Source organism: Astyanax mexicanus, chromosome 12, assembly GCF_023375975.1.
Source record: "Astyanax mexicanus isolate ESR-SI-001 chromosome 12, AstMex3_surface, whole genome shotgun sequence".
NCBI classification, from domain to species: Eukaryota; Metazoa; Chordata; class Actinopteri; order Characiformes; family Acestrorhamphidae; genus Astyanax; species Astyanax mexicanus.
The window spans coordinates 42,145,503-42,170,265 of record NC_064419.1 but is presented as its reverse complement, the minus strand read 5'-3'; the positions used below and the strand labels follow the sequence as shown (position 1 = coordinate 42,170,265).

General features: G+C 39.0%; 1 protein-coding gene across 2 annotated transcripts in view; it reads left to right on the top strand.

The window, feature by feature from the left end:
- Positions 1–24,763, top strand: part of prex1 (phosphatidylinositol-3,4,5-trisphosphate-dependent Rac exchange factor 1) — a 133,787-nt gene that overhangs the window by 62,902 nt on the left and 46,122 nt on the right. For both annotated transcript variants that reach the window (XM_022679349.2, XM_022679348.2), the window contains exons 10-17: positions 2,048–2,195; positions 7,422–7,522; positions 9,460–9,563; positions 10,643–10,692; positions 12,671–12,746; positions 13,428–13,500; positions 17,383–17,525; positions 19,632–19,724. In XM_022679349.2, coding sequence (XP_022535070.2) covers positions 2,048–2,195; positions 7,422–7,522; positions 9,460–9,563; positions 10,643–10,692; positions 12,671–12,746; positions 13,428–13,500; positions 17,383–17,525; positions 19,632–19,724 — 788 coding nt within the window. The remainder of the gene's footprint in view (positions 1–2,047; positions 2,196–7,421; positions 7,523–9,459; positions 9,564–10,642; positions 10,693–12,670; positions 12,747–13,427; positions 13,501–17,382; positions 17,526–19,631; positions 19,725–24,763) is intronic.

The following is a 24,763-nucleotide window of genomic DNA, read 5'->3' as shown; positions in this document are numbered from 1 at the left end:
GTATTTCGCTTCCTAAAATACTGAAAAAAAAGTTATTTCTGCACATGCCAGTAGCATAATGCTAATGTTTTCAGCTAAACTATTGTTTCCTGTTGATGCCACACGATTGCATGGCACCTAATCCACTTGGGAGAAGGAGACCCCAGGTGTGTGTGTCTGTGTCTGTGTGTGTAGATGGGATGGTTTTATTCCTAGAGGGTTTTGGCTTTCGAGGCCAGTGGCCTTATTCTTCCACCCCAGAGAGAAAGAGAGAGACAGTGAAGTGAGAAATCAAAGTGTATCACACAGCAGGAGGTTCATTATAATCTTGCCCACAATCTACTCAATTTATAGTGTAATAAACTTTAGCACATTGCCGGGATGCTGGCTTAAACACAGCCATCCTAAGACCCTATGAAATGTTTTTAATTTTTTTTTTCCTGAATTACACTGATAAGCATAACAGCTATTTATTTACCTGTTCTGCAGTGCTGGAGACCCAGGCAAGGTGGCAAAGAAGGCCAGTTTCTGGGTGTGGCTACAGAGGAGATGAAGGAGAGATGAAGTGTGGCAGTTAACACTTCAGTAAGCTTTAGTGGCAGAGAGTTGTCCCCATCTTACCATAGCCTCCCAGAAAAAGGAGATGTATTGGCACAATGGGAACAAAACATTTGTGAACAGTGGTCTCCAGCCTATGACCCTCCATCTCCATCCTACACAGTATGTTTAAATCTTTGTGGGGCCCAATTTTAATGGGGCTCAGTCATCTCTGTGGCGATGTACTGTCATGGAATATGACTTTTTGGAGCCGATGAATGAGGTCCAGTGGTTTAAAGCGCTGCCACTCTGATCAGAAGATCGCTGGTTTAAATCCCTGTTATGTAGCTTGCCATCAAAGCCCTGAGCGAGAGCACAATTTGCCTCTCTCTAAGCAGCTTCGGGAGCTGATGGCAAGCTATATGCTTGGGATAAGGTGGCGTTCGTTCCGCTCATCACTCTTAGGGTGATGTCGATCAGCACAGGGCGCCTGTGAGCTGATGTATCGGAACTAAGTCACTGGGCTTCCCTCTGAGTGCTTTGTGATGCTGCTCGGCAATGATGCATCAGCAGCAGTTTAAAAAGAGGTGGAGTCTGACTTCTGACTTTAAATACTCTTTTCATTTCTGAAGCAACCATAAATAGCTGTCTCAATACTTTTAGCATAACCAATGGGGTTATCCCAATGTTAGGACAAACCAGTAATACTGTTTCATCATCTGCAGTGATTAATTGTTTCCAAGTAATTTTGTTGCATTACTATTGGTCCATTCATCATGACACATGGTAACTTTTAATTGTCAGATTCAGATTATGGAAAAAATAAGGATAAAATAAAGATTCAGGGTTATTCCATTGCTTATTCCTGGGCTGTAGTTCGCACTTTGAGCCCACAGTAAAGGGCACCCTTTTCGCATGCATTTTTGGGCAAGCTGAGTGATACCGAACTGGCTTCTGAACTGAAATAATAAGGCGGACTAAGGTAGAGCAATGTTTTACAGCAATTATACACTAATATCTTGGCAGTGATCTGAACAGTAAAAAATCTGTGCGCAAAAGTAGGACACAAATAAGGTTATCTCAATGTTAGGACAATTCAGTAATACTGTTTCATCATCTGGAGTGATTCATCTTTTCCAAGTAATTTTGTAGCATTTCTATTGGCTCATTCATCATGACACATGATAAAGTTTAATTGTGAAATTCAGATTATGGGAAAAATAGTATAAGGATAAAATTAGGATTCAGTGTTTTTGCCTTGTAGCAATGATTCATTGGTTGTTGTAAATCTTGACAAATGCAGCCCTTCAGCAGGATTACCAGCTTCCTTATGTGGTTTTGGTACATTTGCATAGCTGCAAACAGTAGTTCAGATTCGTAGATGGCTTCTAGGAATCAGTTCTGTCACCTTTACCCCAAACGAAGACGCAATTGCTTTAAGATTTCTTCTTCTTTCTTGTTCGTGTTGCCTGTAGCTCTGTGGCATTGTACTGTATATGCTTGTTAACTGTTTTTGCCTTTACATTGGTAGGTCTGAAGCTGGGCATGGAGCGGGATGCGTACGTAATGATCGCAGAGAAAGGAGAGAAGCTCTACCACATGATGATGACCAAGAGCCGCCATCTCATCAAAGACAGGCGACGGAAGCTCAGCATCGTGCCCAAGTGCTTCCTGGGGAAGTGAGTTTAAATTGTTAAGCATGATTTCTATCTAATTTATGAACTTAATCTGTTAACAAACCAACCCCAATATTGCCAGTATGTTATACTAAGCACATAAAGAGTAATAGTGTTGAACTGGCATTTCCTTTTCCTGGGCTGTAGTTCGCACTTAGTGAGCCCACAGTAAAGGACACTCTTTTCACATGCATTTCTGGACAAGCTGAGAAATACCAAATTGGCTTCTAACCTGAAATAATAATGTGGACTAAGGCAGTAGAGCAATGTTTTACAGCAATTGTACGCAAATATCTTTGGGGTTTTACAGCATTAACCAATTTTTGTTGACTGTTGTCCCGTCCACATTTTTTTTTTTAAGAATAGAGCATTTAGCAGCATCCCAGATCTGAAATATAATGTTATTTTGCAGTAAAATTACTACATAGTGATCTTTTAAAGAAATGCAGTAGTGTAAGACAATCACAAATCTTCTCAACACGTACATTGGCATGCCAAAAGTCATGGGATTGCAGTATGTAAATTGATCATGAAGTGTTATATTTGACATCTTAGCTTGAGGACGCCTAATCTTTAGGAAGTTAATTATTGTTATTTTTAAGTTCAAGAGAGGCCTGGCATTGTGAGTCACTGTGTTCCACTGATGGCTTTGTACTGGAAATACATATAGAATATATGTGTAATACATATATACCATCGGTTTCTGGCTAGAAGTGTCCATACAAATAGATCCAGACATCCACTTTTAGTGCAGGGGACCCCATTGTACAGGTCAGGGCAGTGTCCTTCAGTTTCTGTCATATTTCCATATTAGTAGACCCTGTCCCATGACTTGTGGCATGTCAGTGTATTTCTTCACATTTTGCTAATGTGTAAAGTTTGCGAATTACTGGCTTTTAAATCTTCCTGAGCATCTCTTGCAAGTCAGCTAAAGACTTCCTGAAAGAACACACACACACACAGAGAATGCCTATGAATGCTTTCCCAAGCTCAGTGCCAAGCACCCCGTCAGACACAGGCATTCCCTGCAAACATCCTTCATTAGAGAATTTCACCACTGAGTGCTTCTTTCTCTCGTGCTCTCTCTCTCTCTCTCTCTCTTGCTTTCCCTCCCTTTCCACCTCCACCTCTCACTCTTTGCGCTTTCTCTCTCCCTCTCTCTCTCTCTCTCTCTCTCTCTCTCTCTCTCTCTCTTTTTTTCTCTTTCACGATCCCTCTCATGCTCTCCTATTCTCACTCACGCTCTCACTCTCACACTGTCTTTCATCAACATGAATGAACAATGGATGCTGTGCAACACCCATTAAACTCCTAAGCTTGTGTATGTATGTGTGTGTCTCTGTGTGTGTGTGTGTGTGTGTGTGTGTGTGTTTGCTCTAAGCTGGTGTGTGTGTGATTGAGATTCCTCACAGCAATTAAAATTCCCCTTTTGCGCTGGCTGAGAGCAAAAAAGAAGGACAAATTCCTGCCGTTTTCTCGCTGATTCATTGAATAGATCTAAGCTTAAGAACCCCAAACCTGAGCAGATCTTCCTGAAATTGAGCCGAACACCGATCCTGCACCCCTGCTGATCCACTGTCATCTTAACTCACGGTGTAAAATGTGTAATCTGATGTATACTGGCCCCTGACGTGTGTGTAAATGTATAAAATATCATGCAGTTCAGGTCATGGGAAGTGCTGTAGGGCAGGCTGGTTGCCGGGCAGGCCTCAGCTGGACTCTAGCAGCCGTCGTCGTCCACACTGACTGACCAGATTTCACGAGTGTATCTCAGCTCACGATTCTCCTCACTTCAGCTTCAGTTCGTCAGGTGCAGACAGCTGCTCTGAGTGCTGCTGCCGGAACTTCACACACACCTTCTCACTTCATCCAGAGGCTGCAGTGCTCTGCATACACAACCAGACAGTCAGTCACATACTGTGCATTCAGATAAATAGATAACAAGGTTAGACTGTTTCATAAATGGGTCTTCATACCACAAATTGGTTGAATTTGATGGAAAACATATAAATCTGAATGCACCTCTGAGACATCCAAGGATTTCTGTTTATTGCTTAATCAACAGTCTATACACAACAACAAGCTGTTACTACTATGTCAAACATTCCCCCACTACCCTATACTTTCTAAATTACCATCTGAACACCACCCTATACTACTGTATAGTTCCTAATACTGTATATACACTCTCTATACCACCCAATACTACTGTATAGTCCCTAATACTCTATATACACTCTCTATACCACCCTATACTCCTGTATAGTTCCTAATACTCTATATACACTCTCTATACCACCCTATACTCCTGTATAGTCCCTAATACTCCATATAAAGTCTCTATACCACCCTATACTACTGTATAGTCCCTAATACTCTATATACAGTCTCTATACCACCCTATACTCCTGTATAGTCCCTAATACTCTATATACAGTCTCTATACCACCCTATACTATTGTATAGTCCCTAATACTCTATATACAGTCTCTATACCACCCTATACTCCTGTATAGTCCCTAATACTCCATATACAGTCTCTATACCACCCTATACTACTGTATAGTCCCTAATACTCTATATACACTCTCTATACCACCCTATACTACTGTATAGTCCCTAATACTCTATATACAGTCTCTATACCACCCTATACTACTGTATAGTCCCTAATACTCTATATACACTCTCTATACCACCCTATACTACTGTATAGTCCCTAATACTATCTATACACTCTCTATACCACCCTATACTATTGTATAGTCCCTAATACTCTATATACACTCTCTATACCACCCTATACTCCTGTATAGTCCCTAATACTCTATATACAGTCTCTATACCACCCTATACTACTGTATAGTCCCTAATACTCTATATACACTCTCTATACCACCCTATACTACTGTATAGTCCCTAATACTATCTATACACTCTCTATACCACCCTATACTATTGTATAGTCCCTAATACTCTATATACACTCTCTATACCACCCTATACTCCTGTATAGTCCCTAATACTCCATATACAGTCTCTATACCACCCTATACTACTGAATAGTCCCTAATACTCTCTATACCACCCTATATTCCTGTATAATCCCTAATGGTCTCTGACCACTTTCTATACCATCCTATACTACTGAATAGTCCCTAATACTCTCTATACCACCCTATATTCCTGTATAATCCCTAATGGTCTCTGACCACTTTCTATACCATCCTATACTCCTGTATAGTCCCTAATACTCTCTATACACTCACTACACCATCATATACTCCTGTATAGTCCCTAAAACTCTCTATACGCTCCCTCTTCTACCATATACTCCTGTATAGTCCCTAATACTCTATTTACACTCTCTAAACCACCCTATACTATTGTATAGTCCCTAATACTCTTTATACACTCCCTATACTATCCTATATATATTTCGGTATAGCAAATAATTTTTGCACACTATTCAAATGAAAAAAAAACTGGCTTCTCTCTCTTATCTCACTTTCTCCCCCTCACCCCCTGTCTGTGAGGTGCTTTATGGGAATGAGTATTGTTTTACTGATAACAATGTTATTTTTAAGATCTTTTAGTAGCAGTGATAAAAAGAATACGCCCACACTCACAAAGCTTGTCTACTGTTGTGCATTGTAGCATTTTCTTGCTCTACCACACATTTTCCCTCATATATATACACCTTTGCTCCACGGGAGACAAATGTGTGTGCATGTGTGCATTAGCCGTGACGAATATTAATGAGTTACATAAACACTAATTAATTCCCTCCAGGGACGCCCCTCTCTCTCCCCTGCCAGTCTGAATTAAAGACTTACGTAAGCACAGCAGACTTGCTGTCTTTTTCTCTTCTTTTGGATTCACTGGCCTCTCCCATGTGCCTCGCTGCCCTTCACGTCACTGGGACTCCACTGGCACTCCATAGGGACTGTTCTGCAGGACAGGCCAGATAGCTCACTCAACCACCCTAGAAGACGTGTATTAAATACTGAAAGTCTGAAAAATATAGTGTCTGCTGGTCACACACTTTTACTGTTGATATAGTTAAAAGAAGAAAAAGGTTTTAATTGATAGCTGAACTTACTGCACAGAGTCTGACACATCTAACTACAAAAATCAGATATACTGAAAAAACACTGCAAAGAACTTTGTACAGAGTGTCTGTTAATGCAGCCAACAGCACTATCATCACATCATCAGTAACAGTCTTTCCAAATAGCTACTAAATCATACTGTCAATTACTTATCATGCTTATACATTTACGATTCATAAGTGCAACCCCGCCTTTTATAATATATTTTCAGATTTATGCAAATTAACATGCTTTACATAGTTACATAATCTAATAAGTTTTTTAGGTTTCCAAGAACCCACCTTAAACTGTAACATTTTCCTAATTTCTCCTTATGCGTTTATTTACACCCAGTTGAATACAGTGACCAGTTACAATTGTTAACGTCTTGGTTGAAAGCTGTTATTGACAGTGATGCCACAAACTTATCTTATTAGCTCAATCTGTTAATCTCTTTTATCTCTTAGTCACTTTGATCTGTCAAGTTGCTTTGATCCGAAGGTTAAGAAAGTTAAGATCTGCTTTGTTATCTGATATTCTGTAAATAGATAAAACCTCAGGTGCCAGTGCTGCACCAGAGATGGGAAAATATAGAAGTCATTTTCAGTGATGTTGGATTAGCAGCCTATTTTAAATTGTCACATTAAAGCAATATTACATACATGCTAAAAGAACAGCTTCATAATTGTGTTGATACTTCACAAGCCTCTAATATGGAGAACTGTGTATTAAGGCCAACCTGAAGGCATATTTGTATGGAAAATTGCTGTACAAGCCAGTTCTGTATCTTTCAGCTTGTCCAGAAATGTATGTGTAAAGCATGTCCTCTAGTGGTGTGAATTACAGCCCAGAGCAAGAAATAGCAATTTTCAAATAATGCTGCTTTAATCATTTTTCGCACTGTAAGGCTTTACTGCTCCTTACAACCTGACTGGTAGAATTATAATATTGGATAAAAGCTGAGACAACAAATACCATGTCTTAGTTGATCAGCTTGTTTTAGAGAGAAATGAGAAAACTATGAATTTTCTATATAATCTTTACTATAAACTAGATCACTTAAATGAATTGTATCATATCAAATGAATATATGTTGAGTTGGCTAATGTGAAACTTCTGTGTCTTTTTGCCTGATCAGTGAGTTTGTGGCCTGGCTGTTGGACACTGGAGAGATCAGTAAGCCAGAGGAGGGCATCAATTTGGGTCAAGCGTTGCTGGAAAATGGCCTCATCCACCACGGTGAGAAATCCCTGTATTCTTTTTTAAACAGCTTTCTGTGAATGTACACCACAATCTTTTTTCTTCTTCCTGATTTCCTTTTTAGTTCTTATTTCCCATGTTAGCACTAGTAAATCTAGCTCTGACCTTCGATTTAGTTTTATAATCTTGAGGAGCAAAGATCTCCTATCCTTCAGGTGGCACTGCATTAAGAACTGTCCTTCAACAATAGCTGAAATATCAAGGGACAAGGAATTACCTGTGCAAACCTTTGTCACACATTATAATAAAGAGTTACATGCACATTTGAATTGAATGGAAATTCTACACTGCGGTGTCAATTTCTGTGGGCTCTGAGGCATCTGGGACACGATCACAACTGTCACAAAGTGGAAAGTTGTATTGTGGTCAGACTATAATTATAACAAGTCCAAAACTTAGGACTCTGTCATGTATGGGTTTGTGTCAATATACGTCTGTGTGATGACACCGTTAAGGGGGCACTAAACCCCCTGATTTCTGCTGACTAAAAAGAAATGGAAGGGGTATTTTGGGAGGGGCACTGGGTGATGTATGGGTTTAGGGATGGGGCAGGAAGCAGAACTGATTGGCTGAGCAGCAGCAGCAGTGTGCCTCTGATAGCGGTGAGACGCAGATGGATGGATGTATTGATTGACTGATCTGCATATTGTGATGTTTCTGCTTACCAAAGTATATGGAGACATCATCTTCGCCTATAGCACAGTTGAACCTGAAAGGGTGCTGCAGAGACTGAAATGACTGCAATAAAAGTGTTTTTTAAAGGTTAGGAAATGTTTATACAAATCGCTGGTATTTTTCATTATATTAAAGGAACACATTTCAGCTATTAATGGAAAAAATATAGTTTTAGTTTTAGTGGCTCTTTAACGCTGTACAAAAGTACATAGAGATCTTAGAGCAGCATATGCTGCCTTCAAGACATTTTTTCGTCCATGCCTTTTTCAGCAAGACGATGCAAAACCACATGCTACACATATTACAAAGGCAGTTCAGACAATTCACATCCTGATACAAACACAGCTGTGATGTGGATTGAAATGATAAAACCTGCATTTTTAAATTATTGTCAGCTTGTTTTAATGAACCATAGGTGAAAAATAAAGTGTGAAAATTGCAGTATGCTATTAAAAGCTGCAAAAAAAGAATAGAAAATGTAATATTTAATGGATTTTCAAACTCTGCTGAAGCACAGGCCCCGGTGTCCCACGTCAGCATTCCACTGACACCTCAGCTCATCATAAGATTTGAGCTCAGTGCCGCCGAGTGGACGCACAGTGACGGAAAACAACATGGCCATGAATAATGGATGAAATGGAGTGTTTACCTTATCCCAAGGTTGAGCCGTGGATAATAGCGTACCCCTGCACTAACACCTTTACAGCAAGAAGTGGGTGGGGGGGGTGACGCTACATTTCCATTCTGTGAAATCCAGAATATTCCAAATAGGATTGCAGAGAATTATTTTTGTCCAGTAAAAGAAGAATGACATCAGTAAGTGGCTCTGCTGGCAGGGGTTGAGGAGCTGCATGAAGTCAGGCTCACACTGGAGCTGCTGAACTTGATGTGTATTTGTACAGTGGTGTAAATATGATTCATATATTCGTATTGATTTTTCCCAATCAGGCACACTCCCTCACTTTGTTCAGTAACAAGTCCAACAGCCAGGGTCTGTCATGCTATAGGGGTGTGTCAGACTTCTGTGATGCAGAACAGCATATGACATCTTTTCCTTTTTTCTATATCAAGGCAATTTAAAACCGCATGCAGCATGCATCATAGATTTTTCCATATCAGACCCTTAGCCTCACATTTTTATATATGTTGATGGACTAAAATCAAGCTAACAGTTTGTGTATAATCAGATCTGAGTCCTGCTGGTTAAAGTGTAAGAGATTTCTCTGTGTTCTCTGTTGTAGTATCAGATAAGCACCAGTTTAAGAACGAGCAGGTTCTGTACCGGTTCCGCTATGATGACGGCACTTACAAAGCAAGGAGCGAGATGGAGGATATCGTATCAAAGGTATTTCTGTAAACCACACTTCATAGCTTTACGAATGGTCATTAAAAATGGACCAAAATTTAATTAATAAAAAAATTAAGTTAGAAATATCTGTTTGCAGAATCTTTAAAAAAAATGTAGTTTTTTTTATATACATATTTTAAATCCTACATTTAAAGCAATACTTTAGCACCATCCCAAACATAGTATCTTATGCCAATCTTACACCAAACATTTTTGCAAGAGATTTACTGCCTCAGAATCTAGTTGAAGTCTTGCAAATAGTGACCCTGCAAGATCCCCATTCCTTGCAATCTTAGCCTATGATTATTTAATCTTTAGATGTGAGAGGGAGTCACACTTTAGTCTATTAAAAGTCTTTTCAGAGTCTTTTTGAAGTCGTCTAGTGTATGATTAGAATTAGCAAGTGAAATTTTGCTCATTAAAAACAAAAATATATAGCAAAAATAATTGAAAGCCATATTCAGTTTTGTGTCCAGGTTTTACTTGATCATGTTCCAGCACTAATATAACAGGAAAGAATATCACACTGACGGGATTTCCTCAGACTTGTGCACAAAATTCCACCTGCCCTTGACATTGTTTGGACATGACATGATAAATGTACCAGAAATGGCCCATTTAGGGTAAAATCACTAAATAAACTCTCAATTTTACACTTAATAAAATATTTAAATAGTAAAGACAAAAACTGTGGTGCCATAGCCGTCCAATCTGAAAGAGCATGTTGGCCTAGCTCTTTGTGGATGGGTTGGTAGGCCTTCTTCTGTTTAATCCGTATTATATCCTATAAACTTCATTTCACGTCTCAGATATCATACCTGTATACAGGTAAATATGCAAATCAATATCTGAATTTTCACATGTTTCTGTTAAGTATTAAAATGTATATCTCACCAAGATACCCAAAAAATGTCTTTAAAATGAATATTTTGTGCTGGCATGTTCCTGTAGGCAGCAGCTAAATATATATGCTGAATCTGATGGCAGCTGTCCAGAGAAAAGCAGTATGTCATATTATGTGTGTGTGTGTGTGTGTGTGTGTGTGTGTGTGTGTGTGTGTGTGTCTTTCTTTACAGGGTGTGAGACTCTACTGTCGTCTCCACAGTCTGTTCACACCTGTAATCAAGTAAGTAGCTCTCATTAGTCCACTGTCAGACTCTCATTACTGCATGGTTAACCGTGATGTCCTGCTGATAAGAGCTGGCTTTACTCAGCCGCTTTACTGTGTGTAATAAATGCCAGTCACAACACAATTACAGTTTATTACTGAGGAGTGATTGTAAAATCACAGCCATTGCCTGGCCGGAATGAATGGTCAGGACTGATAAACACGCAGTTAATCAGTGATCTGTCTCTGACCCACTGCTGAGCAGTCTGTATGTAATCACACAAACTCATCCAGAGGAGAGTAGCCCCAGTTTAAAGGTCTCATTCCATTGTTTTTCATTCATTAAAATGTCTAGTTATGGTCTCTAGTATGAATGAATGACCTGCTTTAGATCACTGAATTAAAGGTGAAAAAAGACAGGATTTGGCTCTTGCTCATAAATATTTAGATATGCAAACATATCGCTTCTGATTGGCTGAGAAACAGAGAATTCTGTCTGCCTTCACCCCACAGTCAAATTTACAGCTCTAAAACTCAAAGGACAAAATGTTTTCAGAGATACAGCCTTAGTTATAAAGATAAAGCACTGAGTGGATTTTAGCGGAATGAGACCCTACATTTCCACTTCTATTTACATTTTCTTACCTTCCTAATAATTATGTGTGCTTTTATGTTCCAAATACGTTTTATTATTTTTATACATTTTATTTCTTATTTGTATTCCATTTCTTCCAAATTTACAAAGCTTAATACCCAACCCACTCATTAGGGCTCCCCCTATCACTAGTGATGCCCCAACACCAGGAGGGTGAAAACTAGCACATGCCTCCTCTGACACACGTGAAGTCAGCCACGCCTCTTTTCAAAATGCTGTTGATGCAGCATTGCCGAGTAGCATCACAGCACACTCGGAGGAAAGGAAAGTACTTGGTTCTGATAAATCAGCTCACAGACGCCTTGTGCTGATCAACATCACCCTAGGAGTGATAAGAGCGCCATCTTCCCACCAGAGAAAGAAAGGCCAATTGTGCTCTCTCAGGGCTCCGGGAGCCGATGGCAAGCTGCATTAACAGGATTCGAACCAGCGATCTCCCGCACATAGTGGCAGTTCTTAGCCGGCTGGACCACTTTGAGCTGCCTCAAATATGGATTTATTAGTGTCAGTTTCACAGATTTCGCCACCATGTGACGTAATTAAGCAGTAACTTTACTAAGTTAAATTAGGGGGCGTGTCTAAGAGTTTAGAGTGCCTATGTTTCAGCAAAATTTGGTTTGATGCCATGTATTGATAATGTATTGCAAATCAAAACTATATATGTTATGTTGATATCAATATTTTGTCCCTCTCATAGAATAAAATCTTATTTACATTTACATACTTTCAGCAAATGCCTTTATCCACACTAAACACTGTTTTTATTAAACAATGGCTAAATTCTATTGAGTATTTTGTAGCCTATTGCTAATTATTTTATTTTGAGTTGATATACAGTTATACTGTATATACTTTCACATTTCTGTTACTTTCTGTTTTCTGTTCAGTCATACACACGTTTTCTCACACTAACACTTTTTTTCCTCTGTTTCAGACTGTCTCTCTCTTTTTCTCTCTCTCTCTCTTTGACACTTGTCCTTTTTGTTATTCCACTCTCTTTATCTCTCTTGCTCTTTGTTCTCTCTCTCTCATTTTCCCTCACACATATTCTCACATTTTCTCTCTCTCTCTCTCTTTCTCAAAAAGAAAGAGTAATTCTTACTGAATTATCTAAAATAGAATCTGCTTTATGTGATGCTGCATGCACGAGTATGTGTGTATGTGTGTGTATGTGTGTGTATGTGTGTGTATGTGTGCGTGTATGTGCGTGTATGTGCGTGTATGTGCGTGTATGTGCGTGTATGTGCGTGTATGTGCGTGTATGTGTGTGTGTGTGTGTGTGTGTGTGTGTGTGTGTGTATGCGCCAGTCTGTACACTTACGTCTTTTCTCACCCATGCAGAGATAGAGATCACCACCTGAAGACGTTTAAGTCCGTGCTCCCGGCCAGCAAACTGGTGGACTGGCTTCTGTCACAGGTAGGATAATGCCAAACACGCGCGCGCGCACACACACACACACACACACACACATGCAGAAATGTACCTGCAGAGAGTGGAAAAATAAGCCACAGTCTTGCTGTCCCCACTACTACAACCACTGTGCACACCCCACCAACCTCACACACACTCTTATAAACTGTTGAGTGTCTAAATGTAATATATATATAATATACAGTTAACTAAGCTGTAATAAGCTTTTATAAAGGTTGTATTTTAATTGGATGAATCATAATATACATAATTTTTCGTTCACTCAAAATGATGTGATCGTCTAAAGATAGCTTCTTTAGATAAGTCTAATGGAAACTTCCAAAAATAAACGTGCAGATTACATATCTACGTCCTGACGCACTGACTTATGAATAATGTAGTGATATCTGTTGAAAATGTATAAAAATGTCTCATAGCTAAAAGAGTACTGGCAGCTATCTTATCAGAATATTCTGGATATAAATAATCTGTTTTTTACAGAACTATGAGTCAGGCTGTATTATTTCCAGTACTTACTTCAGTATCTACATTAGCTTTATATATACAGTTTAATAATATTTGGAATGATTATATAGGGGATTTTTGCACATTTGCCACTGTTTCTAAAAAAAAAAAAAAAAACAGCACATGTTAATATTAACGCTGTGTAAAACATCTGATCTACAGGGAGACTGCTCCACTCGGGAGGACGCCGTCACGCTTGGGGTCGGCCTTTGTAACAATGGCTTCATGCACCACGGTAAGCTTTATCAGCACTGACTGCCTCACATAATTACCGGTAAGCGCTATGTTTATGAAGTCTGAATATATGTATCCTGAATATAGACGCGTAAGAGATGCTGCACCCTGGGTGCACCACATTCACAACAGTGGATTTTAATGAGGGTGCGCATCCCGGCGCTCACAGTCAGCGTCAGCACACTGTGATGCTTTGTGACTTCCAGCCCTCTTCACTGTCTTCCAGTGCCACAGTGTGTTATTAAATATTCCACAGAGTGCACTTATTAAATATTTCTTAAATATATTTATTTTATTATTTGAGGTATGAATAGAATAGAATAGGTTTGTATGAAGCCAAATCGGGTACAATTTGGAAAAAAGTATGGAAACTGAAAGTATCCACGTTAAATACTTGTTGGTAAGTTCTCCCACATGTGATGACGTGAAACATGATTTATTCAACTTTCAGCTGAAAATAGGGGATTTATGTCACCAGTATGGTTATATAATATCGCTAAAATGGTATACAAATCATAATTTTAAAATAGATTTGCTCTGTTGTTTGTGAATTGTGCCAGTATCTTATTAAAAGATTGATATCCATATAGGCCATGTTAACCTAACTAAGTTAATGCCACGCCCCAACACAAGATTAAGCCCAAAACTCTGAAAGAGAAAGATCTGAAAGTGAAGAAAATATTTTAACCCTGGAAACTAAAATTTAAAACTGTGTTTCCAAAATCATAAAATCTGCACCTCTCAAATATCAAAATACACAAGAAAGTGAAAGAAAAATTCTGATTAAAAATTTCCCAAACTAAATCAAAATTATATATAAGCTTAAAAAAATATTTAATACACTTATTTTTATTTTTTACTTTTGTGACTTTTGCATTTTCCTCTGGGATTAAAAAAGTGATATATCTATCTTTTATGCCTACATTCTGTTTAGACACCTCTTAAAAGCCCTGATTTATTTTGCCTTAAAATGATTGAGCATTATTCGGTTCTATGACTTTTGGAATGTCCAGTGAAAACAAAGGAATTGTGGGATATGTGTCCACTGTGGGTGGTAACACCTGCTATGAACCTGTGTATTCCCAGCACATCTGTGATACGGTGGATTGAGACATTTTAAATGCTTGCATCCATCGGGCAAACTAGGCAGTTTTCAAGCTCAATCACTTATAACACCTCACAACTTATAGAGGCGTGGGCAATTTCAAGCACTACCATTGCAATTAAACACACTTAATGATGAATTTGCATTCACAGTCAGCTGTCCCATCACTATTGTCATGTCTGTGTATAGACAGCTATGTATTATGTAAACAATACAATGAATATTATAAATAATACAGCCCCAAATCCGAACGTTGGGACAATATGGAATATACTAATTTAAAAAAAGCGCTACAGTATTTTCAGACCTACTTTAATAGCCACAGATATATAGATATATACATACCTGGAGGTGAGAGTTCAGAATAGAAAGTGAGAGTTAAAGGAAGCAACAGAGAGGACTGAAATCTCTGGGCGCTTCATTCCAAGCGGACCCGCTGATTTTGCCATAAACAGAATTTGCAGCGTTCCTTGGCTTGCCCTGTTTGCTATTGCAACACGTCTGGCGTCTGGGTCAAGAGAGTGACCCGTGGTTTGTGAGTGTGTGTAAAATGTGTGTGTTTATGTGGCTCCATGTGGCTGTGTTTGTGTGTGTTAGACTTTTACAGCACAGCCAAAATGTCATATAAGCGGAAGCTGCAATATTCAGTGTTTCTCTTGCATTTTATTTTTGCCCATTTATGACATTTGTGTGAATTTATGCAGCAAAAACAGTCGTCATTCATTTTTATGTAACCTCTCTTTAAACAGGATGTTAAACAGGCTTCTGTGGTGACTGTACAGCCAGAAATAGAGATACACTGATCAGTCTTTTTTAGTTTTAGTGCTGATACGGTTAATAAACTTTGCACATCAGTCCTTATGACAATATAACTTTGTAAAACATATAGAATTTTTTACAAATAATGCACAGATATGTTTATTAAAAAAAAAAAAACAGTAGTGTAGAACCATGGCAAAAAAATTAAGTAATGCAAATAAACATAAAATCTGTTTAATGTTGGAGGTTTTAAAAACTCTGATGACCCTGATCACCTACTACACTGAGGCAAAAACTGGAAGACACATGTACTAGTATGCGTCTAGTACACGCCTAGTGCACACCTAGTGCACTATGTGACTGGCATGGGATATAAACTGATATTTAATTACTGTAAATTAGAGGATTTTAACTTTAGTTTTCTGAGTGGGATTACTCGCTAGTTGACTCGATAGTTGATGACATGATGTAATTGCATTATTATTGGTTTATACAATGGTCTTGTTGGAATTGACAGTAATATCATTTACTGCAAATATTTCTGCATTTAAAAATAGTTATTCCTAAAGAATTAGATGATGTGTGTTAAGTCTGTAGGTTGTTCTAACCCACATTTAGGAGCCAAGAATACCAACAAGTAGCTGTGCACTATGTGGCACTATGTGCTCTTAGGTTTAGTAAATTGATCAGTCCCATGGCTCGGCCTAATTATCTGATAAATCCCAGTAAACTCAATAAAGCTAATTTTGTCTGAAGACATCACTGTGAAATCACTGTGAAGGGGTGGAGCTAAAGCTTAGTAGATTGAAAAAAATACTTTAACATTGTTTAACCTGCTAAATCATTCATCTTTATTTAAAAGCAAGGAAGAAAAAGACAGATCTGATTGAGAATGGGTTATTTAAGTCTGAAATGTCTCGGTTATGTATAATTTAATTTATTTAAGCAATAAAATCTCATTAGTGTCGATACCTGCTCTCTGGGATGTAGTGGGTGCCAATTCTAATGTAATTTTACAGCCTTTTTCAGTTCAAAGGTATTGATTACTGTTGTACTCAAGCAGACCCTTTTTAGTTTTCCCTGGAGATGCTTGATGAACCCCTGAGGCTGAGTGCCTGGCAGAGGGCCAGCGTGTGTGTGTGTGTGTTTCTGTATATCGGTAAGCAGATGTACCCAGCTGTTAGAACAGTATCTGGGGGTTGAAGTGGAACAAAAGCACTCAAAAAGAAAAAAAGGAGAGAAATAGCTCTCCAGTGAGACGCTCTCTCTCTTTCTCTCTCTCTCTCTCTCTCTCTCTCACACACACACACACACACACACACACACACACACCCTTTCAGTAAAAGGACATGCAGACTTCCTGCTAAAGCAGTAACAGCACTACTTGTTCAGATCACTCACAAAACAAACCCCAGTGATGTTTTGCTTGGGAGCCCTGGAACAGCCCGTCCCTCCAAAATCGCTCTGCAAACACGTCCATCACTCGCTCTGTTAGAGGAAAATGTTACGTGGCAGCATTTCCATCGACTAAAGTCCTGTCATTTAAACAGCGGTGGAAAAACCCAGGACAGCAGCATCAGTCATCTGCCTAGACCAGTGGAAGCTATTCATTATCAACTGATTTAAATGATTTGATGAATACTCTTAGGAACTATATGAAACTATTTGAAAAAATGTATTGGGACAGTTGCTCATTTATTGCTCCTTCTGAAATAAGGACTATTAAATAAGTTTATCCTTATTTTTAATTTGATTTCTAGCAGTAAAACCATTAGTGTCATAATCCCTATAAATCATATCAAAAATTTTGAATAAAGCTCCCTAATTCCAGAGAACACAGTTCCAGTGTTTCTCAGCTTAATGCCGTGGAGCATTTAGCATGCGTACTACTCTACTAGCCCACACCTGTTGTAAAGCATAATGATAACTCTGTCAGTCTGTTTTACTCTTCATATGACGATAGAAAAATCTGAATTAAATGTAGCTCATCTCATCCCTTTCTGTTTTCCCCTGATTCAGTTTTGGAGAAGAGTGAGTTTAAGGATGAGTCTCAGTTCTTCCGTTTCTACGCTGACGAGGAGACGGAAGGCACCAGCGCCAAAAGCAAGCAGCTCCGCAACGACTTCAAACTCATCGAGAACATCCTCGTCAAGTCTCTGTTGGTGGGTACAAGCAGTTCAGTTAAGCAGCATCTAGCTGTGTCCATATCAGGGTTGCCAGGTCCCAACAAAAAATATCCAGCCCGAAGTCAATCTAAAACCCGCCCTTTAGAAGCTTAAACTTAAATATATGCCCAAAATATATGTCTGTCACACATTTAAAGCAAATAGCAAAACAACTATGAGTGTATGACTTAGTATTTTGCTTATAAGGGATTAATTATCAGTATTATCAGTATCAGTCATTAATAATATTGGAACATGGTTTATTGTTTTAACATGTTTTATTAGTTCTTTAATGACCGTTTTATATCACAGTCAAAAACATTGGAAAGTAACAAAAAAAGAACTGACTTTCACTTACTCTTTTCTGTTATCGCCCCTCCTGAACTATTTTTTCCCCTCTTTAACATTTTTGATTAATCGCCTTGTGATTTCTGGTTACATTGTGATCTCTCTCTCTCTCTCTCTCCCCCCCGGTGTTCTTATGTTTTCCTGGTTATTGCTCCTGTTGTAGTCAAGGAAGATTGATTTTGGCGTGACTTGTACATGTTTGCCCGCCATGTTGATGTAACATTCAAGGCAACTCCTACTTTTTCGTCTTTTTGCGGCCGCAGTAACTTTTAAAAGTAGCCCAAAAAAACTCTACCAACCCTATATTTTCAAACAAGCCCAGTTTGACGGGAAAACCGTAAACCTGGCAACTCTGATCCATGTTATTGAATAAAACTGGACTATTGTGATTTTTTTTTTTTTTTTAGCAAATCTGATTTATTCGATTTGTTAAGATCTGTGTGAATCAGCATATGTGTGAATCAATATACATTGATCAGCCATAACATTTAATCCTCTCTGTTCTGTGGGACATACATGTCACAAGGCTAGTAAAAGTGATCTGTGGAATCTGGTACCATGATGTTACCAGTAGATGTTACCAGTAGATCCTGATCATCTATAACATTAAAACCACTGCCAGATGAAATTAATTACATTGCTTATCTGCTTCCAGTGGCGTTAGGGAGCAAATGAAGAGTCAGAATTTGAAGTTGATAGCAGGCGCCGAGAGGTTCAGCGAGAGTTCACAGGTTCGAATCCTAGTCATGCAGCTTTCCATCAGCTGCTGGAACCCTGAGAGAGCACAGTTGGCCTTGCTTATATCACAATTATTTAAACATTTTCTACCGAGGTATATGTTGAGATTGAATTATTGTCCAGCCCTAAGCGGCTGAAGTCATTCTAAAACCACACAAATGTGGATTCAGGGCATTAAATATTAGGGCTGAAAAATTGACCCTGAGCAAGAAATCTTCTGCAAATAAGCAATTAGGCTGCTAAAGTAAACGTAGCATTTAAATCAGACTCTCGCAGACTCACCTGCTCTCACTTGAGTGTGCATCACACAAAAACACCCGTACACATCGATTTCTCCTGCAGGTGCAGATGCATTTAGGAACCTCTTCATCCACCAGTTTAATCACCCTGACCTTTCCACACTGTCCTTTCATCCCCTCAGCCCAGAATTCTGCTGCAGATGATTAAACACATTACACTCTCTTCAGCTCCCACTACGCTCTCATCTAAAGCAAACGCATCCATTATGACCTTCTTTTTTCAGTTAACCACGGCTGTACACAGTGCTCTGTATGAATGTGTAGAGTAAGGACAGAAAGAGAAGGCGGAAAGTTCATTAAAATTCACTGCTATCTTTGACAGAACATTGGAGGCTTTACACTCTTATATAATTCTAATTTTAGACAGTTTTCTCACCAATTTGGAAGGCCAATTAACCAATCCCAATTCATATGACCTTCCCCTATCACTAGTGATGCTTTCTAAGAGGGTAAAGACTATCACACGCTTCCTCTGATGCATGTAAATTCAGCAACTGCCTCTTTAAGAACTTCTTCCAGATCCCCAGCTCTAATACATCAGCTAACAGACACCACTGTACAGACCAGCATCGCACTATAAATGATTAATTATGCCATCTCAAATAAATTGGTTTAATAATAAATAAATAAAATAAAGAGAGCCATATTGGTAATATAGATGTATGAATGCAAGGCAGAACTGTTAATAACCTGTTACTTACTGTTTTGGCTGATGCAGATTCACCCTGAGGAGGAAGATTATGGGTTTGAGATTGAGGAGAAGAATAAAGCCATCGTGGTGAAGAGTGTAACCAGAGGCTCCTATGCTGAGGTAAGATCTGGAGCTGTTCTTCAGAACTATTGACTGTATCACTGTATCTGTATATAGTGCTTTGCACTAGAAGATGCAAGCTAGCAACACTCAAAAAAATCTTGCTGATGTACAGGTACTGGTACAAGTTACTTCATTTCAGTAATTCATTTGAAAAAATGAAACTTACGTTATGTAGATGTATTACATACATAGTGATCTATTTTAAGTGTTTATCTCTTATTGTCGATGATTATGGCTTACAGCCAATCAAAATCCAAGAATCAGTGTTCAGAAAATCAGAATATTATATAAAGACCAATTGGTACTTTTGGCAGTGTGGGCAGTGTGCTAAGTCCTGCTGGAAAATGAAATCTGCAACTCCATAAAAGTTGTCAGCAGAGGGAAGCATGAAGTGCTGTAAGATTTTACAGGAAAACAAAACTGCACTGACTTTAGACTTGATAATAAAACACAGTGGATCAACACCAGCAGATGACATGGCTCTCCAAACCATGTGGATGGGGATTTCATTTTCCAGCAGGACTTGGCACACTGCCAAAAGTACCAATTATAATATATAATATTCACATTTTCTGAGATGCTGATTTTTGAGTTTGTATTGTCTGTAAGCCATAATCCTCAACAATAAAAGAAATAAACACTTAAAATAGATCACTCTGTGTTTAATTTCACATCAACTTGCTATGAAGACACTGGGCAATGGTTCAAAACATCCCTTACAAGATAACAACATTGTGGATGCCATAAAATATCCAACATGTTGCTGATATGGCACAAAACCCAAACAGACAAAAAAAAAAAACAAGATAACAACTCACAAATAATACCAGTGTAAAGGTTCCCAAGCTGTCCCCTAAGATAACTCCTAATAATCAATTTAAATACAGCTGTTTCATGAATTTTGGTATGTCAGTGTGCTTGTCAGTTTATCTGGAGAAATGAATATTAATTATCAGCCAGTAGATTATCTAGACTTAGCTCTTCAGAAGAAGCTGTTGCTCTGGATGAAGTGTGTTAGATGTGGGTTGGAACCAAACTCTGCTGGTAGACCAGTCTCCTGTTGCTGAGATAATGATGTGGTTGGATGTGTGTGATTCTGAGGTGGATGAGCTGGTTGAGGGAATTCCCGAGTGGGTACAGTGTACAGCCACGTCACACTTTCCCAACAGCTGACTGACTGACAGTGTTTTCTCGGTAACGAAGCATCTGTTTACATCTGGACACTGATGAGGCGGAATCCATCGCTGACGCGCGCTAACAACTCAAAAACAAATCCAACAAAACACTGAGTCTAAAAATAGAACAGCAAACACTTTCTTAAAAGGAAGATGACGACAAACAGGACAGCAACATCAAACAATCAACAAATGTGACTGCAGTGTCAGAAATGTGACAGCAAATTCAGAAATGTGACAATAAGTTCAGAAATGTGATGGATTCCAAAACAAGACAAGTGTCAGAAAATAGGTGAATTCAAAAATTCAGAAATGTGATGGTAAGTTCAGAAATGTAATGGTAAGTTCAGAAATGTGACGGATTCCAAAACAAGACAACAGTGTCAGAAAAAAGGTGAATTCAAAAATTCAGAAATTTGTCAACAAGAAAGACTATTTTCAACAGCAGCTTGAGAAAAGCGAAAGCAAGTTTAGCATCATACCAGCAGATTTAGTAAATGAGACAACCAAATTGTTAAAATTGAAAAAGCAACAGAAAAATCAAAACAAGGCATATTGCTACAAAACTGCAAGCAATCCAGAAAAACAACATCAGAAATGCGACTTCACTTTCAAAAACAAGACAGCAATAACTGACAAAAACAACAGATTCAGAAACGCGACAGCAAGTTTTAAAACAAATGTCTGAATGATGGCAATAACAGAAATATGATGGAAAGTTTAGAATAATACCATCATGTTCAGAAACAAAGACAGTGGAATTGGAAAACCCCCAAAAATCTGAAATGTAATAGCTATACCACAAACATAATGGCAAATTGAGAAAGTGAAATCTAGTGATGTACCAGTTGTGGTCCCCTTAACAGATTCTCAATTGCTGCTTTTTGTAAATTATATATATGAGTGGGAGGAACCTTGTTTAGGTTTAAATGCCTCTTTGCAATATATAGCTTTTTTTTTTTTAAAACCTTACATTCAACTCATAAACCCAACTCATAAGAGATTTTTATTAATATTAATTAATGTTAGTGATGATTAAATGAGTGAACTGGTATCAGCAGCTGCATCCTGTCCACTGAAAGTTGTTGAACTCCTGTCCATTCCCCTAGAACTGTACTCTTGAAGATATGCTATATGGAGAGAATAGGACGCACTTCACTTCAAATCTATTTGTGTCCTAACACTTACGTCACCGGCTGCTCAGACGTGCAACCGGTCAATCAAGCGCGGGTCACGCTTTCTTAATTCACTCCTTCAGCTCCTCTCTCACTTCAGCTGCTGCACACACAATTAGGCATGCCTCGTCACATTCTCCTCACACTCCCCACGCCTGTCTCTCTCTCCGTTCTCCTCTGCCTGTCTCTCCATCCCTCTCTCTCTGTCTCCCCTGCCCTTTACTTCTTATCCTCAATCCCTCTTTTAATGCCTGTCATTCCTGCTCTCTGTCTGAAGCACTTATTCTCTTTTAGCTCTTTCTTTTGGAATATATTCAGTACTGATATGAATTGGTAAGGCTCCAAGTGGTCCTGTGGACTAAGGTTCTGTCACTATGACCCCAGGTTCGCCAGTTTAAATCCCAGATTATACTGCTAAGCCATCAGCAGCCGGAGTCTGAGAGAGCACAGTTGATCGTGCTCTCTTTGTGGGGGTTGATGGTGCAATCTTTCTCATCACTCATAGTGTGATATTAGACCTGTATAGACGTATAATGGCTTTTTTACATTCATGTCAAAGCTGACCAGTGGTAGGATGGTCCTCCCAGTGTTTCTTCCTCCTCCAGCTCTGAGGGAGGAGGTTCTGTTTAGTGTTTTGTCTGATTCTCTGTTCTGCTATCACATTTCTGTAAAGTTGCTTTGCGACATCAGTTGTAAAAAAGCGCTAGACAAATAAATTTGATTTGATTTGACATTAGCCGACACAGACATCTGTTGGTTGATGTATAAGAGCTGGGGATTTAGTGCTTTCCTCTAACTTTAAAAAAAGAGGTGGTGACAGCCGGCGTTGTGCCAAATTCAGCACCCCTGCCAGGAAAAGCACCCCCTCTCTGGAGCGTATTTCTAAGTAAAGTTAAAGCTGATTATTTTAGCTTTTATTAAGAAGAAGGTGCGTACACTGTTCTGAGATGGGGTGCTTTTTATGACGGGAGTGCAGATTTATGCACTACTAGGGTACCGAATTTAGCACCCCCACCAGAAAAAGCACCCCCTCACTGTAGAGGCTACAGGTGACATGACTATTTTTCAGCATAGCTTAGAACATCATTTTTGGTATTTTCAATTTCTAAAAACACGCTCCAGAGAGGGGTTGCTAAATTCGGCACAACACTGGTTTACAGAGAGCCTGTGTACTTTCTGTGTTTATATACTATGATTTTGCTGAAATGCTCCATATGATCCCATTTATTTAAGAATCGCTCAGGATTGCCCTCTATTGTCTAATAACCTGGAACACAATCTTAATTGGTAATTCTCAGTTCTATAATTTATCTGACAGAGTTTGGCTTCATGTGTTTTGGAGGAGGCAAGCGATAGTCCTTACTCTCAGTGTCTGGAGCTTTTTTAGTAATGGGGGGAGTCCTAATAAGTCGGTGGGGTAATTGGCCCTCCAAAATAGGATAAATCAAATAAATAAAGTATTATTTGTAGATTTTGTTTTAATGTAGAAAACCTTGTATTGGTTTATGACGCATTTGCTGAAGGTGAAAGCAGTATTTGCCCTATTTGCTGGTGGTTCCTCTGTCCTACTATCTTCTGTCCGTTTTCTCCTCCGCCTCCTTTATTCTTTTGTGTACTCTCATCATCTCTCCTTCACAACAATGCCACTGTGTGTCCTCTCTGGGCAGACTTTACCAGTGAGAGAGGAAGAAAGACCCGGGCCGGTCCTGAGGGCAGAATGGACTAATCAAAAGACTATTGGAACCAGTCAGTTCGGGTCGGGAATACTAAACACATCTGTGCAGAAGGAAGGGATTTGTTTCCACAAGCAACATGCAGCCACACTGAGCCACTCTGTGTGTGTGTGTGTGTGTGTGTTTGTGTGTGTGAGCATAGAGGCCTGCTTCATCCACCACTGCAGCTTATTTAAAGAGCTTTTATTTTAGTGGTTTTATACTGGCACCTGGCACAGGGACTTATTTAGTGCTGCTGGAAGCTTGTGAAGATATGAGATGTTGGGATTGTGTGTGTTTGTGTTTGTTTTGGAGTCATAAAGCACTTATTGACAGATTTTATGTGCCACAATGTCATTACTCACTGCAGTTGGTTTATGCTGCCAGCCCCGCCCCCTTTTGGAGGAGGAGTAAAATATGCATAGTGACTTCTATATTTGATAGCAAATAAATACACAGATTCCGACAGTCAAACAGCATTAAATATACACACTGACATGCCAAAAGTCGTGGAACAGCAGTATGCAAATTAATAAAAATTAAAATTAAAAAGGTTCCCTCATGGTATGGCTAAGGAAAGGTTGAATCAGCTGATTCATCATCATTACAAGATACAACAGATCACAGAACGAATGATGTGTGGACAGAGCATGGCCTGTTGTGTTCTCTCAGACTTCAGCTGCTGATGGCAAAGCATCATGATCTGGAATTCAAAGCATTGATCCTCATTCTGCTGGAACACACAGAGCCCCAAAATGTAAAATTTAATAGTTTGTTAAAATGGTGTTTACAAACTTAAAATAACAAAAACCTCACATTGCCATTACCACTTTTCAAACTGCTGCTGATGCATCACAGCGCGCTCGGAGGAAAGCGCAGCGACTCGGTTCTGATACATCAGCTCACAGATGCCTTGTGCTGATCGACATCACCCTAGGAGTGATGAGCGGAAATGGTACCATCTACCCACCTAG